We start from the raw sequence: 18,766 nt of genomic DNA, 5'->3' as shown, positions 1-18,766 counted from the left end.
TAAACATTCCCCAAGAAAGGGTAGCAAGTGGGGACCTCACAGCCACCCCCTCGGCTGTTAATTTTAACTACTCAACGTAGACGGAATCAACTCATCCCAGTATTTCCTAGCAATAAGTTTAGCTCCAGAAACCCTTCGCCAAGTCCTTTAGAAACTTCTTCTATTGTCCATCCTCTGTCCCTGAGATGCTGCGGGCAGCACGCGAGATGGTTGTGAGCTCAATTTAATGGCATCTCCCCCGCTTATCAGACTACATAGTAAACATGGCTTTTAGGGGGATTTTTTTTTTTGGGGGGTAGTGCAAGGCGGGCAGTGAATGGGGAGGCCAGACACCATTGTCTGGCGAGAATGCCAGTCCCTGGGGGTGAGCACGCCTGGGCTCGCCTTCCGAATTGTCCTAGCATCAATCCCCCCTCCTTTGCGGGATTTCCTTCTCCAGCCAGGGTTTTGTTTCGGAACAAGCGTTGGTCAAACAAGCTTTTGTTTGCGGTCAGTTGCTTGGCACGCATGCAGCACTTCTGGTGGGGCACACTGAGGAAGCTGTTTTGGGGGCAGCTGCGGTGGGACTGAAAGGGAATACTGATGGAAAAAGGACGCGGGGAAATAGCTGGGTGGAAATCAATTGGGAGGATCTTACAAAGTCTGGGTGCTGCAGCTAGGTTGGGAGGGCAGGCGGGGAGTCCTTCGATCCCGCTGCCTCGCCCCGCTCGCTGCCTCGTGCTGGTTTGTGTCGCTTCCCTCCCCCCCCCGCAAGGATACCCTACCTCAGATTACCAAGAAAATTGGAAAAAATATTTGCAATGACGTGTCTAAAAAGCTTTCAGGAGGAAGTCAACTAATTTATGGCAATAACAGAGTTTACAAGGAATTGTATAAGTGAGACTGACTTCTTTGTCAGCAAAAATCGCAGCAAAACCTGTTCATAGATGACATTACCTAAATGACATTACGTACGTATGTCCTTTCTTTCACATTTCCTGTAATCCTGTTACGGCATTGTCCCATTACCTCAAGCACTGTCATCTTTAAATGCTGTCAGATCTTAACTGGATGGCCAAGGACATCGGAAAAAGATCGAGGTGAAGCTGATGGCAATTTCAGACCTGCCTTATATACGGCCATCTCCCAGCCTGCCCCCAGACAGGGTGTTTTCTGATAACACCTTCAGGTAAAGTGATGACTCAAGGACTTTTACATCTTCTACGGAGCTGCTGCCCATCACCACAGCATCCAGCACCCTTTTTGGGGAACATGGGGGGTCAGGCACAGGCAGGCTGTTGGAGGTGCTGGAGGTGGCAGGTATGAGCCATGTGCTCGCCGGTGCTTGTTGGACGTGCTCCCATCCCTGAGAAATTGCAGACCTGGAGGTAAGCGGCTGGAAAATGCCTCTGTGGGATCGCAGGCAGCGCTTCCACTCCCTGTACAGCCTTTGTGGCATTAACGGCCGTTTGCAAAGCATGCCGACTGAGCTCCTCGGACTTAAGGTGCGATTAATTGCAGCATCTTGGTGTTAATTGTTTTTAACGTTATTGCTCTTTTACTGTATTATCGCTAAAACATGATGTGAAGCCAATTTCTTTTACTCCAACCGTGAATGCACCGCTGTGGTTTTTCAGAAGTGCTAGGAGATGTGGCAACAAATGGGAGGGCTGTGACTTCTGCCGTTTACCTGCTGAAATATTCAGCACTCCTAAGCCCGAGGAGTGGGAAGCGTTGGCGTCGAAGCAGTGGCCTATTTAAACTGGCAGCCCCTCTTGTCAGGTTATAATAGCGATGATGATAATTGCCAGCTCTGGGAGCAGGAACTGTCGTTTCGTTATCTCTGGGTGCAGGGCCGTGCTCTGAGGGGCTCTGGTCCCCTGTGGCGGCTGCCAGACCTGGCTGCAGTGCAAATAACGGCAGCCCTGAACCTGAAACACTTGCTGCAAACAGAAGGCTGTGGTCAGGCATGCGGGGATGTATCTGGTTGCTCATCTTTGGCCCCGTGGTCTGGTTTTCCCAAAAAGCAGAGCTGCCCTGTGGGAGACTGTATGTTGGCAGCAAGGGAAGCAACGCCGGCAGGGACCAGCCCGCGGCTGCCTGGCGTGTTGTCCTGGCTGCGTGGATGTAGAGGTGCTGCTGGCAGGTCACAGTGTGCCCTGTGTCCTCCTGTGCACCAGCATGTACAGCAGCATATGTAGGCTGACTTTGGCTAGCGTAAGCAGATGAGTGATGGAGGTCCCAGCCCCCTTATCCGGTGTATCGTCAAAGTAAGTGGGTGAAGAGCCAGAAAAGGAAGATTCATGGATGAAGAGCCTGAGAGTGGCTCTCTTCTGAATGGCAGCCACCTTCATCTGGCCCAGCGCAAGGGTGAGGCAACAGCAAGGCTCAGAGTTTAGTCTTAGTGATGCTAAAAAGCAGGGCCTGCATCCCCAAATCTTCCTGCTGAAAAATAACAGCGGAACAACCCGTGGAGTAAGGGAGCATTTGTCCCAAGAAAGGGTATCATGATATGACCATGTAGTCTGTGCAGAAGATTATTCACTTAATCAGGTGGGCTTAGGGTTTTTTTATCGCTGTCTGTTACTGGTATCTAAGTGCTAGCAGTTACAACATCTAATTGCATTTTCCTGTAGGAAAATGCTTATCTTGCTAAAAGATGGGATTCTCTGCAATCTGTTTTGTACGCTTAAAAATGACTCTTGTTTCCATTTTCTTCTCTACCATCAGTGCTATCTTAATCCATCCTCTGAGACTAGTCCTCTGGTCTTATCCTCCGCCAGTCCGAGGCCCTGAGCGGGCAAAAGTCTCCACACCAGGTCTTCCCAAATGAGGGCCATCCTCACCTGCCAGTGGCTCTGCCCCCGTCTGCATGGGGGAAGGGTGACCTGCCAGATGTGCTGGAGCCATTCTCATCTCCTGTTGCATCCCACAGCCCCCAGTGGGGCTCTCCTTGGAAGGGTCTTGGTCTGGTGCTCCTAACCTGGCCACAGTCTGTGCATTGCTACCCTGTCTGGCTACCAAATTGATGCTTTTTTGGATGCTGGAGGAGAATTTTTCTCTCCTTTCTAAATCTCTTAATAACTGAAGATTGGGGTGTAAAAGCACTAACTGCACTCAGTTCACTGTGGGTTTTTTTTTTTTTTTTCCAGTCATAGCTTGGCTTTTTTCCCCCTATAGGCACAGGAACCATTTATAGCTGAGGTGGGCCGAGTTTGCAACTTATTAATCTCTCCCTTGCATGTGGGTTGAAAAGAGACACCATGCCTTTATCAAAAGCCAGGCTAGCACAAAAGCCTATGCAAAATCATCATCAAATCCTATTAGAGGTGGAAAATATCTCTTAGATCATCTCATTCATTTCCCTGCCAATGCTAGACTGTTCCTGAGAGTTAATTTTCTAGTGTCTGCCGCCAACTCCCTGTGTGACTGCAGGTCTGTCATCTTGCCTTTGGGTTGTCACTGTAACTTCCACTCATTTCCTTGCATTTCCAAACAAGCCTCTTTTTTTTTGATGCTCGCCGGTGTCAGTATTTGCCCTGTATTACATATTATCAGTGGTTTCTGCTCGGAGAGCATCACCAGACCTTGCTCGCAGCTGGGAAAGGCATCCCCGTGGGATGTACGTGCTGGGTGCCCATGGGAGCTTGGGCAGTGCTGTCCCCTGGCCAGGGACTCTGTTCCCTGCAGCCACTGCTGCCTGCCATAGGTATTGGGGAAACGAGCATCTCAAAGGGACGTTTCTGTCCCACCATCACGGCTGTGGGTTCAGTGTGAGCAGGTCGTCCGCCGCAAAGCACTTCTCCCAAGCTCTGCTGGCGCTGCTGTCGATAAACTCTCCGGAGTCCTGGGCTGGCTGTGACATCCATTCGGCAGGGGAAAAAAATAATACTACTACTAATTCAAAGCTGGAGCTATTTATAGCATTAAGCAAATGCAGATTTCATGAGGGATCATTTCAGAGGAGGAAATGGCGTGTAGGAGTGGAGTAACCTTACTTGTAGCTTCCCACCGGCGCTGGTGGTGGTGATTGAATTCCCTGACATGGTAAGGGTCTGGGCAGCCGTGCCAGCACCAGGAAGGTCAGTCCGGCAACTGTCACCCAGAAAGCATCAAAAGCATGAGCTGTCGATAGCGACCCGCATTTGCAGAAAATCTGAGGGCTTTCTAATTAACTGAGGATCTCTAAATTAGAGTGAAGCCGCTCGACAAGCCCCCTCATACGCCTTAAGTGTCAGGGCTCGGCTGATCGCTGCATCTAACAAGCGGCTGATTTTTAACAGTAGCTCTGAGACTCAATCAGCTCCTAATGGCTCCGTTTCAAAACGTTTCAGTGCTTTTTTCATCTCTTACTCTGGAATTTATGCTCTTTGTTCCCTGCTCAAATATTCTGGTGCTTTTCCTTAATTTCAGGCTTCTGCTTTGCGACGGCTCCTCTGCCCTAACTAGGCAGCTCATCGCTTGCCTTTCCCCACACGCAATCCTCTCCCGCGGCCGCTCGCTCTGCTTTCTAATCAGTAAGTTTCAGAAATTCCCCCTTTCTCTCCCCCTGACATATAGGCAGTGCTGCGGGGTCCGGAATTTCATAATTAGAAGGAAACCCACGTTTAAACAGGCCCCTGTGTAACAGCAGCTGAAAAGTGGTTCTATTTCAGCTTTAAAACCTCCTCCCTTTAAGACAGCGAATGCAGTTTGTGAATGCACCTGATCTTGACCTCCCTCCTGCTGCTTTTATGCAGTGCTGCAGATTTGAGCACTGGTGCTCCTGATTTACACCATTGCAGATGAGACCAAACCCTCATTTCGGCTGCATTCACAGCGGAGTAAGAATATGCACATTTCAACTGAGGGCTTTGAGGTGCTGGGAAAATGATGGGGGGGGGGTGGTGGGGGTGGATCTTTCCCAACGTGTAACTCCTGTCGCCGGTAATGAGACCCATGCGAGGCATCCCTGTGAAGGCTGTAGGATAAAATCCCATGTAAGCAGTGATTAGGAACAGATAAATTCCACTCAGGAAGGTAAAGAGTTAATCATCAACTCTTTAAGACTTCTCCGTGTGTGTTTATGTTCAGTGGCTTATCCATATCTTGGCAATTATTCACATGAAATAGAATATAAATCCCGCTACCTAATTTTTCTTCGAAAAATTTCACAAGGTAATCAAAACCCAAAGTGCATATTCTATTCCGGTGGTTTTATCAGTAAATCAAATTTTTATCATTTATCAGCAAAAGTTAGATTTAAGCATCCTCACTGTAATGTTTGAAAGATGAACATTTGTTTCAGCGGGTACTGTGCCAATCAATAATCTTCCAGCTTGACTCAGCTATCAATTATTGCTGCAATTATTTGTCTAGTTGGATATTTAAAATGTCATCAGAAAGAGATGATTACATATTCCAGAAAGCAAGGCACTGTATAATCAGATGAACTGAATCCAGTTAAATGTAGTGTGGTACTAACCTGTCCTTCAAAGCTGAATTCTGCAGCGGCGACTGAAACAACAGCTTTCTGCATTATTGTAAGGAAACAGATCTTAACCTTGGAACAGTGCGTGTTATTGGGGTCGGGTAATACTCGGCGAGAGGAGACCTTGCAAGCCTGGAAATTGAATCAACCTTACTGACAAAAAGGAGGGAGTTGGTGGTTTGGTTTTTTTTTTTTTTGGTTTCTTTTGGGTGGTTTTTTTTTGGAGGGGTGGGGGGGATGACTGGTTTTGTTGGATTTCATCTGCAAATCTATAAATAAGAAAATCACTCTTTTATCTGCCTTCCTGGGAATTTAAACTCCTGAGCTCGAAGCGCCAAATTTTTGTATGCCCTTTTTGCATTCCTTGACTTGATGTATGTATGGTAAATACTCTCGGTGCCCCGAGAACGCAATAAAGCTGTAGCAATTCTTGCAAGTCTTCCATCCTCCAAACTCCAGATATTCGGAGTATTATATCATTTTCAACTTCAAGGATATCTCAGCGATGGAGAGGAGACAGGATAAAACTGGAGGAGACTGGACAACTTTACGACACCTTTTGGTCCTATTTGCAAAGCAGGGAGGGGAAAATACATATATTATCGATTCTACTAATACTCGCTTGCGCAAGTTATGAAACTAAACGTCGTAGGATCTGGTTCAGCACTTGCTGTGCTTGCAACTCTGTGGTGACATTGAACTTGTTCAGGGACAGAATAAACCTTTGCCTTCCTGGCAGATGATTTGCAGATGGAGGTGTCGCTTGGGGGGACCTGCAGTTCCCCTGACCCACTTTGTCAGGATGGTTTGCTGCTAGCTAAATATCATTAATTTGAAAGCAAGAGGAAAGCAAGCCAAAGGGGAAGGCTGGGAAGGAGGAGAGACTGAAGAGGATCAATTTTGGGAAGGAAAAGGTGGAATAAGGCTCTTGAGGAAAGCGTCCCCAAGCCCATCACTTGGCTGAGGACTGGGGCTTTTTGGCTCCACTAAAACCATGCCCAGCATGTGTGGGAGCAGGGATGCTGTAGGATGGAGAAGGGACCTTGGCAGTGCCTGGCTGGTGAAAGGGGCCAACGGGGACTTGCAGGGACCACCACATCTCTGCAAGACGATGCTTTAAGTGTATGTGCTTTACGGAGCCAGGCACGTCAAACAGAGATGCTAATATTTGAAATGCAGCAAAAATAAAGCAAACCCACAGGTGATAAGGAGACTTGACTGCCTGGCCATGCCCTGGCAGCTATGTGCTTGGTGGTGAGCCGCAGTGGGAAGGTGCTGGCCCCCATTTCTCCCTGGAAGAGGGCTCCCAGCGATTTCAAAACACCAGCGTGCCTCAGTCTCTCCAGGAGTGCCTTGTGCGGTAGAGCTGCTGTGTCCTCCAGCGAGGTCCCACAGTGCTAATCGGGTCACCAAGCATTAGCTGGTGAGCCCTTCTCAGGAAAGCAGCAGCCTGGCGTTGGGTCTGAGATTCTCTCTGTATGTAAGAGATCTGCTTGTGTACAGTGCATTGCAGAGCAGCATCCATGATGCACACTCGCCCATGCTGGGTACCGGCTGCAAGGCCGAAGCTGCGATATAAACTGGGATAAGCACCCCATCGGCAGCCTCTGCCAGGGCTCGGGGGTTTCATGCTGCGTGTCGCCCCACGCTGGCAGGGGTGACCTGAGATGTCATGCTAGGGCATCTCCTTTCTCTCCTTTGCAAGAAACCTTTTGAAGCGTACTCTGCCTTTTCTTCAGATGCCACCAGCAAGGAAGAAAACTGTAGAAAAGGAAATAATTAATCACATAGGCGTATGAGAACGAATAAAATGTTTTGGAAGCTCTCTGTAGCTGTGTAATTGCAACACTGCATTTTAGAAGTGAATTGTTGACTTGATTGTCCCCAGCAGCCACTGGGTAAACACATAATGACAGACCATTAGGGCAAGGTGTCAGTTTGCTGGATTGTCAGGTTGGGCTTTGGAAAGGGCTTTGATGCTCTTTACGGGGCGGTGCTTAGATGAGGCTTGGTCCTTGCTGGGTCAGAGCCCAGGTGGACCTTCCAGCAGGGGACATACCTGGTGCCAGGCAGGTCCAGAGGAGCTGATTTAGCAGGTGTCATCCCAGCGATGCCACTCATGTTTGAGTCCCTTGAGTTACAAACCCTGGGCCTGCAGCCAGGAGAGGCAGTCCAGGAGAGGTGGGTGGGGAAGCCTGTGTGCCTGGGACGTGGTTACTTTGCTAATGGTATTTTTGGAGAAATGAGATGGTATCAGCGAGGAGTTCCTCCTGTGGGGCTGACAACACCATGTAGTTTGCCCTTTAGGTCCCACCACTGGTGTTTGAAGCTAGTGGAGCTGCTACCCATGTGATGCTGCAGTCTGCATCGCCTCTATTTCTCCATCCCTTTCTCCATCCCTGTAGTGTTAGTGTGTAGGGTGCATACATGTGCGTGATCAGGTCTTCTTTGCTTGAGGGCTTTCTTTTTAAAACTTCATTCAAAGCCAGATTTCAAGCACAGCATTATTTTCTGATGGCAGGTTTCTTCTGTTCCTTGCTAATTAAGACGCAACAGATTTCCACCCCCCTTAAGTTTTCAAAAAGCACAAAATCAGTCGTAGCCTGATACCTTACTTGCCAAGTTGGAGCTCGAAGCAGGTTTTCCTGGTGGCCAAATCATAATTGCCTTGAAAATGGTGACAGACATTGTGGTCAGGCCGGTATGCCTGGCAGTGCTGGCATGCTCCGATGGGACCCCAGCACCCCACGCCTCCCATCCATTTTATTGCTTGTTGTTAATGAAATATTCTTCTGTGGGGAAAATCTAGGTGTTACGGGTTTGGTTCTGCCTAGAAGAATAAGCAAATACAGAAAATACGTTGAGGCTGCAACCTATGGTCTTCCATGAAGCATGCACTTCTGCAAGGGCCAGATACTGCTCAGGGTTCTGAGGAGCCTGGCCGCCGGGCTGTGGATGGAGCTCCTCCTGCTCTCGCCTGTGTCCCCCGCGAGGATGCTGCACCTTTGCTCTTCTGCAGGGAGAAACTGGCCTCCCTCTTTCCATCGCATCCCACTCACTCTTTCCTGGGGCCCAAAAAACTGTTCTGTGGAAACCTGAGCAGTGCTGCAAAACCCAATGAAAACTTGGCTTTGGGAGAAAAAGGTGAATTCCTGAAGTTCCTAACACCAGTCTAAATATTTGAATGGCAAGGTAATGCCAGCTGTAGCTTTATTTTTATTGTTGCTTTTGCTTGGGTTTCTGTTTGAAGTTTGGATCGTGGTGTTAGCATTTTGGCCCCGTTCTTCTTTAAAATAAGGGCTTTTAAGAGGGGGTGTAATGAAAAAATAGCATTATTGATACTCGGTTTAGGAAACTTTCTGCCACTTTTATTAAAATTATTTCAGGGAGTTTGACTTTGAGGGAAAAATAATTATTTTCAGGTCTATCAGTAAGTCTTTTATCAAGAAGCCATAGATAAGGAAAGGCTGGTAAAGATGGCAGATGGGGGTGTGAAGGTCCCACAAAGCAAAACATCTTCTAGATTTTTGGCATTTTCACAACTAAGCTGGTCCCAGGACCCACCATCAGGCCTATTCATAAACAATGTGGACTTGATCTGCAGACCTTTATTTTTCAAATGCACAACAGCAGTGGTGCTTCTCATTTCACAAGCAATGCTGTGTCGTTTCCTAAAGAGTTTTGGGGACGTTGTCCTTTTAGTGTTTCTGAATCCAGTTCATCCAATCATAAAGAGAAAAGATTAGAGAGAAAGTACCCTGTTGTACATAAATGCAGCTACTGCTGTTATTTATTATTATTGTAATTATTATGACAACAACAGCGACAATGCTGATGCTAACAGTGCTAACAGCTACTTATAGTTGGTTAATGACGGACCAGGTTAATAACGTGCCTTATGCAATCTGGAGAATCAGGAGGAAGAATTAGTGCAAGAAGGAAAGAGTATGTTTGGACAGTTACAGTTCCGCATCTAAACTGATGCTGCTGACTACCAGGAAAAGGTGAGTCACGACAAAGCAGCTATTTCTTACCAAGGGAGAAGTGGGCTGCTGCAGGCGTGGAGTGGACCCACTGATCTCCCGGCCCTGCGATGCTTCCCGTGTCCCAACTGTTTCACTTCTCTAGTTTTCAGTTGAAAGGAATTTCAACAGTACGGATTTCTGAGGGAGTAAGAGAGAGAGAGAGAGGGGGAAAAAAGAGTTATTTGACAAGCCAGATGGAGAAGAACTGAATCAAGTACAAGTGGTAACAATTAATTCAATTTTTTTTCTTCCCCCCTTTAAATACCATAACAACTCCAAATTTATCAGTCCAAAAATCAAGCAGTCAGTTGACATTAGAGCTGAATAAAGAAGTTCCTGGGTTTGGCTCAGGGTGTTCCTCTGATAATTGGTGGCAAGCAGAGGAGAGAGTAGCACCGCGGGTTGCAGGTGTTCAGGCCACTTTTAACTTGTTCTCTGCAGTTTGATAGCAAAAGGTGTGTACGTGCCCTGTAGGTGCAGTAGCCCAGTAAAGACACCTTGGCTTTTGGGGTGTTTTGGGGAAGGTGCAGGAGAACACAGGAGCTAAGCCACCAGGGCTGGTGATGCTGGCTTGTGGCGAGATGCTGCTGGGAACAAGGGCTGGACCATCCAGGCAGTGAGGGCCAGATCCTGGTCTGCTCGGAGATCTCTGCCGCAGGGCTTTCTCCAGGGGCGTAAATGTGCAGCTGTGAATGTAATCCTTGAGAACACCGTTGGCTTACGCCGCCGTTCAGTTTGTGAAAACACCAGGAAAAGTGGGGTGTCTCTAATACGGCGTGTTTGTGTGCAGCCACTGCCATGCCCTGTAGTATAATACATGTTACACGAATATCTTGCTCCTTAATGTGGTGGTCCTTCCCCGACACCGTCCTGTGCTACTGCGGGGCTGCCTGTTTCGGGTAGGGACACCGAGAGGATGCTGCATGTGGTGTTTCAGCACTTCTGTAAAGTGCCGGTGTGTCCGGTGAGCAGCTTTCCTGGATCCAGCCCTGACTTTTGAGAAACGAAGCAAGCTCTTCCAAAGCACATTGGCACACTCGTGCAGATTATTCCATTACTCACTTGGCAATGCCTGAACTTGCATGCCTCGCTCCAGAATTATTTTTTTTTCCCTCCCAGCAGTGGCATCTAGCTGACAGCTTCTCCTCCCAGCTGGTCTTCTCCCCAGCATCTTGTCTGGCTTTGCTGCTGGTGGCTGTGGACGTGGCTGTGGGTCTTGCTCAGAGCCAGCTATATTCTGCCTTTCAGTGCACTGGGTGTTATCTGTGAGCGCAGTACAGAAGAGCCAGCTTTTTTTTTTTTTTTTTTTTTAAATATGAAAAAAGCCCCTTAATGCTGAAAGCAGCCATCTCTTCATATTTTACTGAGTAATTGTGCCAACTGCCCTTAAAGGCACTCAAATGCCAATATCCATCCCACTCATTTGCTAACATTTTTCGGATCAGAAGCTAAATCTGTCACTCCTGTGTCACTGGTTAAATCACTTCTTTTGGGGGCATGGCAGGCAAGAGCTGTTCTGCTGCTTTTTTTTTTTAAGGCAGGAGCCAGTAACTTGAGAAACACTAAACATTTGTGCTGTAGTGAAATGCTGTGCCCTGTCGCTAGTCCTTTGCTGGCCAAGGTGTAGAAAAGGAGTAAAGACGTGACGGTAGGTGAGACTTCGCTGGGTGAGACCCGTCAGGTTTCATACTGGCCCCACGTTTGTATTTGGTACGTGGTATCCCCATGTCATTTTCCTAAAGGGGTAATTTCCCAAATATGAAGAAAATGAGCAGTATAATTGACTGGGAGGAAAAACGTACACGCGAAAATGTGAATGGCAATTGGAAGCTATTTGTAAAGAGTTGATGAGCTGTCCAGGAAGGAGAGGGCAACTTTGGCCCAAATCCAAAACCCACTTCACCCGCTTCAGTGGTGAGATGAGAACAGCAATTAGATATTAAAAAAATCAATATGTGACAATTAAAAAAATGGAAAATAGATAGCAATTAATCACAGTGAGGAACCATGGTGGGTAGAGAACTGGTCAGGGGAGCTGAAGGTGCCGAGGAAGACTCATGTGTGACACTGATGGGGAGAAGAGGAGAGTTTCTCAGGGAGAGTTCTTCCTGGGGAAAAGAGACACCCTGGTAGTGATGGATGGAAGGAGTGAGGTAGAAATTTTTAATAAATATTTCTGCTGTAGGCCTGGAAAGCATCAGTGTTATGTTTCTGTATCATAGGTGGGTGATGTTTTTTCTAGCTCATTAGTAGCCAGGGAGGATTTTGTAGAAGGTCCAATGGAGATAAAATGTTTTTTAAATGAAAAGGTCCTGACAGCTTGCACCCAAGAATCCCTGAAGAGTTGACACATGATGCTGGTTTTTAATGAAGCTTACGGACTGGGGAAATGCCGTCAGGAGCTGGTCAGGGTAACTGTGGGAGAGTTGGCAACACTTTGCCTATCTCTTCTGGGCAAAATAATGAAAAGCCAATATAAGATTCGATTGATAAAGAATTAAAGGACAGAAATATAATTCATGCCACTCAACTTAAATTTATGGAATATAGATTTTTGTCAAATAAACCTGATTTCATTCTTCCAGATGACAACTTTGGTTGATAAATGTAGATGGAATAGACTCAGCAAGGCGCTGCGTGCGGCACTGTGTGGCGTTGCGTATAGGAACAGCGAGCACCGGGCGGTACCACTAGCACGGGCAATTCAGAGCCTGCTGACGGGTTTGGGAACGTGGGGGCTTAGCTGGAGAAGTGTTGGTGGATGGGAGAGGTCAGCGGGGGCTGCTGAGAGCCGCAGCGGTGGGTTGCACTTTGTCGGTGATTTAGAAATGAATACGCAGTTGCGGTTGATCAGTGTTGTGGATAAAGCAAAGGTGGGTGGACGGCTGAAGAGCAACAGGGCTGGATTTACGGGGTGTCTGGACAGATCGTCAAGCAGGGTGTGTTGAGAGCACGGTTGGCTGCAGCCTGCCGCGGTCCTTGGCTAGAAGAGCGGAATCGGGGCCGTGCTTACAGAGCTGGGGTGCGGTACCCAGAAGGCAGCAGCTCTGTGGGAGGCTTAGAGGGAAACCAACTCTTTCCCAGCCTGATGCCGGGGTGAGAAGGGCTAGGCTGGTCCTTGAGTAGTGGGAGAGGTTGGAGGGGTGACTTCAGGATGGAAAAATAACTACATTTTGAAGTGTGCCTTGATTTCTGGGTGCGCAAGTACACTTGGGGGGGTGTGTGCGGGGCACATTGCGTACCAAAGGGCTTTCCAGTGTATCAACCAGAAAAAAACCCCAAACCCTCAAGAGAAAAAGAGAACACGTAGAGATTAGAACCAGAGAAATTCAGGTGGACCCCAGTTACCTGTCTGTGATTGTGGCTACTTGGGGGAACTGTCTGCGGTGGCAAGCAGTGGGTGCTCTCTTGTGTCTTCTGCGCTGGTTTGAATGGTTTGCACTGGGATTTCATGCTTTGCCCTAAAGACAGTTTGCAGGGCTGGAGGATATTGTGTTTTACCCAAAGACATTGTGTTGGTCATGGTGTGGGACAAGTGAGCGACACATACTGCAGGAAGGGTCAGAGAGCGAGAGCTGATGCTCCCGTTCTGCCTTAAATTCCTCAGTGTGAAGCAGCTTGGGATGTGAGCTCCAGCCCCGCTGTCAGTGCCTGAGGAGGGCTGGTTCAACGGTGACCCGCCTCGCATCTCGATCTAGGGGATTCCTGTTAGCCTCCTGGAAATCGGCCCGAAGGCCCGATGGCATTGCAATGCTGCTTTGGATAACGCATCCCATCACATTGCCCCGGTGGACGATGAGGCGTGAAGAGCCCTGTGGGACCTTCTTCAGCTCCGTCCTTGACCAGCACCAGCTACTGCACCTCCCTGCTGTGCTTTCCTTGCTTGCCCGTGGTCTTGCCCAGATGCTTTAGCTGGGAAGGCCGTGTGGACGCAGAGGGTGGCCCATAGCTAGGAGACATCAGCGGATCAACAGCCTTCGGCTCCTACAGTCCTGGCTGGCTTTTGGGGGACCCAAACACGATGGTGGCGATGGTGGTGGGACAGGAGGAAGGAAAGGCGAGTACCCTTCCAAAAAGCAGGGGTTGCTGTAGCGGGCTAAAGACCTGTCTCGCTGTTGGCCGGCAACACGTGGGTTAGTGCCGTAATTCTTGCAGTTTGGCAAGGCTGCATCAGACTGGAACGTATCTCTAGGTGGTGATATGGTCAGTCAATAGCCTTCATAATTAATCAAGCACTAATAGACAAATTAGAAATCGCTTCTCTTCAAAGCAGGGGGTGGAGGCAAATGGCTGGTGGATTTTAACTGTTTCGCTGCTTTATTTTATTGCCTGGTTTTACATTGCTCCCTTGGAAATGGTGGGTTGTTTAGGGAAGTTTTGTACATAAACATGATTTTAAATTTAAATTATTATCTTGATTACCAAACGTGGATGGTGAATTGAAAACTTGTTTTTCAGGCAAGCAAATGAAGAATAATATTACATTTTACACTCCACTAAATCAATGTAGCCCTAATTTTGCCATGCAGGAAATCAATTCCGGTCTTTATAACAGTCGAAGATGTTATGAACAAAGTAATTTCGCAAATTATGGCAAGTAACACGTTTATTGATGACTGTAGTTTAGGAATTTAGAATTTGTGAGAGCTGTAATATAATAAGGCTGTACTGGCAGGAGCTGAGTGAAATACAGATTATACGGTGAAACTGTAATGCATCATTTGCTATTAGTGGACTGGTAATAATTACCAGTTTCAAAGCAGCTTTTTCCATGTAATCTTTAGTCTCAGTTGTAACAGCCCTTCTCATTGACATTATGATTACACGAGCTGCCCTTATGATCTAGAATATCTAGTTGATGGGAATACTAAAATGTGGTAGCGAACACTCGATGTTGTATCCTCATTATAAGATAAAATGCTATTTTCTCTGACCTGATCTATAAGGTAGAGAGGCGAGGTAGCGTTACATTGTTAGCTCCTACCGTGGTGTTAAAAACTTGCACTTCATTACGGTGAAGCAAGATGAAATTTTCCCATTTAAGATTTTTTTCCAAGCTCATAAATGAGCATAGGAATGTGCAAGTCCAATTGAATTTCCCTCTAATTTCAGCAGATTTAAGTGTTTATCTGCGCTCGCATGCCTGGCACATCCTAAACACTGCAGCACATTTTATTCCGATGCCGGCTTCAGGATGAAATGTTAAATATTATTCCAAGGGCTTTTAAAGTGATTAAAGTGTTAAATGCCTGCTGTAGATGATAGAGTCTTGTTTTACTTGCCCGATTCAGCTTCTCGGGCCAAACGTAGAATAACCACAGAGCCGGGAGGCAGGGAGGAGAGCTGCGGCGGGGGCACTACAGCCAGCGCTTCGGGCTGCCTGCCTGCCTCTGGTATCCCCGCATCATCCTTCGTCTCACCCGAGAAGGAAAACGCCTGTGCGAAGCTTTTCCTCCCCTCCTCCCAGTGAGATGGGAAACAAGACGGGTACAGATGAAGCGACGTTTTCTTTCCAAATCTGCCTCATTTGTTTTTTCTTTCCCTTTTCTTCATATTAGGCAAATAGGGGAAACCTAATGGGGGCAACTCGCAGTGCAGCACGGAAAGATGTTTACCCAGGAGTGCTGCCTATGGAGCAGATACCTTGTAATGTAAATGTTGGGTCAGGGCAGGAGTGCGTGGCGCAGGCAGGTATCACCCCAGGCACTGATGCCCTTGGAGGGCTCCTGGTTTATTCCTCAGCAAACCTCAAGATCATGTTTATTTTTTTAAATATCACTAAACAGAAACTCTGTGAGAACTGCTGGGCAGGGCTGGAAATGAATTTTTATTCTCCTTGTAGCTTAGGTTTCAGTTTATCAGCATTTAGCAAAAAACATCCATATGGGGGTGGAAGAGAATTATTCTCAAAATTGCAGTGATGGATAAAAGCGCACTCACCTTTGCCATATCTCACGCCACTCTTTTCTCGTGGGCGGCCCTCAAAAAGTTATCCATCCCCCTTGTTTTGCCATATATTAGAAGGGGCTGCTTTCGGCTGTCATTATTAGCTGGCTTTTTGTTTAGTTATTTATTAGTTGGTTGCTCTTTTATAATGTCCGTGTTATCTCCAAAAATAAATTATCACGAAATAGAGTTAGCTTGCTACTTGCCAAAGTGGCATTTACCGTCCTCAGCTTCTTTTCAGTGCAAGAGAAATAATGTGGCTCCGGCAGGGCGCTCGGCCAGGCCTCCTGGCCACCTTCCAGCTCTTTTTCTGGCGGAGCTGCTGCTCTCCCTGCCTTCCCCTCTCCCTGTCCCATGTGCCGTTTCATTTAATCTTTTTTTTCTCTTTCTCCTTTTCTTTTTTTTTCTCTCCTTTTTTTTTCTTTCTTTTGCCCCAGAGCCAAATCTCAGCTAAGGAGCAGGAGATAACTGCCTGATTTTGTGCACGTTGTTAGTCTTTCAAAATAAGGAGTAGGCTAATAATCTGGTGATGAGCTTGCTAGCAGTTGTGATGCTTTGGGTTGCTCCTTTGATCCGATGTACCTGCTTTCCTGGAGTGCTTTTCAGAAGGGGATATATTTATTTTGCATTTATCTATCTATCTATGTATCTACTCCCCAGTCCAAATATTAGCAGCCTCTTGCAGCAAAAAGTCTGTGGAGTTGTAGCTGGCATCGACTGACTTTAACATCTCTCTATTTTTTTTATTTATTTTTTTTTAGCATCTTTTTTGCTGCGGTTACCTGCCAGGGTTCGCTTTTGAACCCAGGGCTGGGGACGGTGGGAGGAGGCGGGCGTGCTTCGGGTGGGTTTGGAGCTCCCCGTCGCGCCCCTCGCCTCCTCCCGTCCCCTGTCCCCTGCCTGCAGCCGAGCTGGGCCGTCCCTTCCCCAGCTCCCAGCTGAGCCTCCTGGAGGAGCGGAGCTTGGGCGGGGAGGCGAGCTCTCGCCCGCCGGCGGACGGCCGGAGATTGACGCTGCTTGTTGTGTTATTTTGCAGGTAAAGATGAGCCCAGCAGCTACACGTGTACGACTTGTAAACAGCCTTTCAACAGCGCCTGGTTCCTCTTGCAGCACGCACAGAACACGCACGGCTTACGGATCTACTTAGAAAGCGAGCACGGCAGCCCCCTGACGCCACGGGTTGGTATCCCAACAGGACTAGGTGCAGAGTGCCCTTCCCAGCCACCTCTCCACGGGATTCACATTGCAGACAATAACCCTTTTAACCTGCTCAGAATACCCGGCTCGGTCTCGAGGGAGGCGTCGGGGCTGGGAGAAGGGCGTTTCCCACCCACGCCGCCCCTCTTTAGCCCTCCCCCGAGGCACCATTTGGATCCGCATCGCATTGAGCGCCTGGGTGCGGAAGAAATGGCTCTGGCCACCCATCACCCTAGTGCCTTTGACAGGGTGCTGCGACTGAACCCCATGGCGATGGAGCCCCCCGCTATGGATTTCTCCCGGAGGCTGCGGGAGCTGGCCGGCAACACCTCCAGCCCACCCTTGTCCCCGAGCCGGCCCAGCCCTATGCAAAGGTTGCTGCAGCCCTTCCAGCCCGGCAGCAAGCCCCCGTTCCTGGCCACACCGCCCCTTCCTCCTCTGCAGTCCGCTCCTCCTCCCTCCCAGCCGCCCATGAAGTCCAAGTCCTGCGAGTTCTGCGGGAAGACCTTCAAGTTTCAGAGCAACTTGGTGGTCCACCGCCGGAGCCACACCGGGGAGAAGCCCTACAAGTGCAACCTCTGTGACCACGCCTGCACGCAGGCCAGCAAGCTGAAGCGCCACATGAAGACCCACATGCACAAGTCCTCCCCCATGACGGTGAAGTCGGATGACGGGCTCTCCACCGCCAGCTCCCCTGAGCCAGGCACCAGCGACCTGGTGGGCAGCGCCAGCAGCGCTCTCAAGTCCGTGGTGGCCAAGTTCAAGAGCGAGAATGACCCCAACATGATCCCCGAGAATGGGGATGAGGAAGAGGAGGAAGAGGAGGAGGAGGAGGAGGAGGAGGAGGAAGAAGAGGAGGAGGACTTGAACGAGAGTGACCGGCCGGACTACGGCTTCGGGATGAGCCTGGAGGCGGCCCGCCACCACGAGAACAACTCGCGGGCTGGCGAGGAGAGCCGGTCGATGCCGGACGTCATGCAGGGCATGGTCTTGAGCTCCATGCAGCACTTCAGCGAGGCCTTCCACCAGGTCCTGGGGGAGAAACACAAGCGGGGCCACCTCCCCGAGCCCGAGGTGCACAGGGACACTTGCGACGAAGACTCGGTGGCCGGCGAGTCTGACCGCATTGACGAGGGGGCTGTCAACGGCCGGGGCTGCTCCCCGGGGGAGTCCGCCTCGGGAGGCCTGTCCAAAAAGCTGCTGCTGGGTAGCCCCAGCTCCCTGAGCCCCTTCTCCAAACGCATCAAGCTGGAGAAGGAGTTCGACCTGCCGGCCGCCGCCATGCCCAACACTGAGAACGTTTACTCCCAGTGGCTGGCGGGCTACGCCGCCTCCCGGCAGCTGAAGGACCCCTTCCTCAGCTTCGGCGACTCCCGACAATCGCCCTTCGCCTCCTCCTCCGAGCACTCCTCGGAGAATGGCAGCCTGCGCTTCTCCACGCCGCCGGGCGAGCTGGACGGAGGGATCTCAGGCCGCAGCGGCACGGGAAGCGGAGGGAGCACGCCCCATATTAGTGGCCCGGGCCCTGGCAGGCCCAGCTCAAAAGAGGGCAGACGCAGCGACACTTGTGAGTACTGTGGGAAGGTCTTCAAGAACTGTAGTAATCTCACCGTCCACAGACGGAGCCACACGGGCGAGAGGCCGTATAAGTGTGAGCTTTGCAACTACGCCTGCGCCCAGAGTAGCAAGCTCACCCGGCACATGAAAACACACGGGCAGGTGGGAAAGGACGTTTACAAATGCGAGATTTGTAAGATGCCTTTTAGCGTGTACAGTACCCTGGAGAAACACATGAAAAAATGGCACAGTGATCGAGTCTTGAATAACGAGATAAAAACTGAATAGAGGTATATTCGTACCCCCCGCCCCCCCATCCACCCCCATCCCTTCCCCCCTCCCCCCCCCCCCCCATCCCTGTAGAGGTTTTCTAGTCCCTTGTGATGGAAATCATGGAAGCTAAGGATATTCGGAAAGTGCTTGTCACCAGCACACCCTGTTTATTTTCTTTTTGTTCTCACCGTTTGAATGCATGATCTGTATCGGGGCAATACTATTGCATTTTACGCAAACTTTGAGCCTTTCTCTTGTGCAATAATTTACATGTTGTGTATGTTGGGGTTTTTTTTGTTTTGGGTTTTTTTGTTGTTTT

The 18,766-nt window shown here is 49.1% G+C and overlaps 1 protein-coding gene across 3 annotated transcripts in view; it reads left to right on the top strand.

Annotated features, from left to right (window-relative positions):
* BCL11A (BAF chromatin remodeling complex subunit BCL11A) overlaps positions 1-18,766 on the top strand; it is a 73,809-nt gene that overhangs the window by 47,439 nt on the left and 7,604 nt on the right. The window contains exon 3 of one of the 3 annotated variants that reach the window (XM_037405668.1): positions 16,457-18,184. In XM_037405668.1, the coding sequence (XP_037261565.1) occupies positions 16,457-18,184 (1,728 nt within the window). Of the gene's footprint in view, positions 1-16,456; positions 18,502-18,766 lie in introns of those variants that run through there. The other 2 variants (XM_037405667.1, XM_037405665.1) reach the window with 2 other exon arrangements.

Source organism: Falco rusticolus, chromosome 12 (genome assembly GCF_015220075.1).
Source record: "Falco rusticolus isolate bFalRus1 chromosome 12, bFalRus1.pri, whole genome shotgun sequence".
NCBI lineage: Eukaryota > Metazoa > Chordata > Aves > Falconiformes > Falconidae > Falco > Falco rusticolus.
Note: the sequence above shows the minus strand (reverse complement) of the source record. Positions and strands in the feature narration are given on the sequence as shown.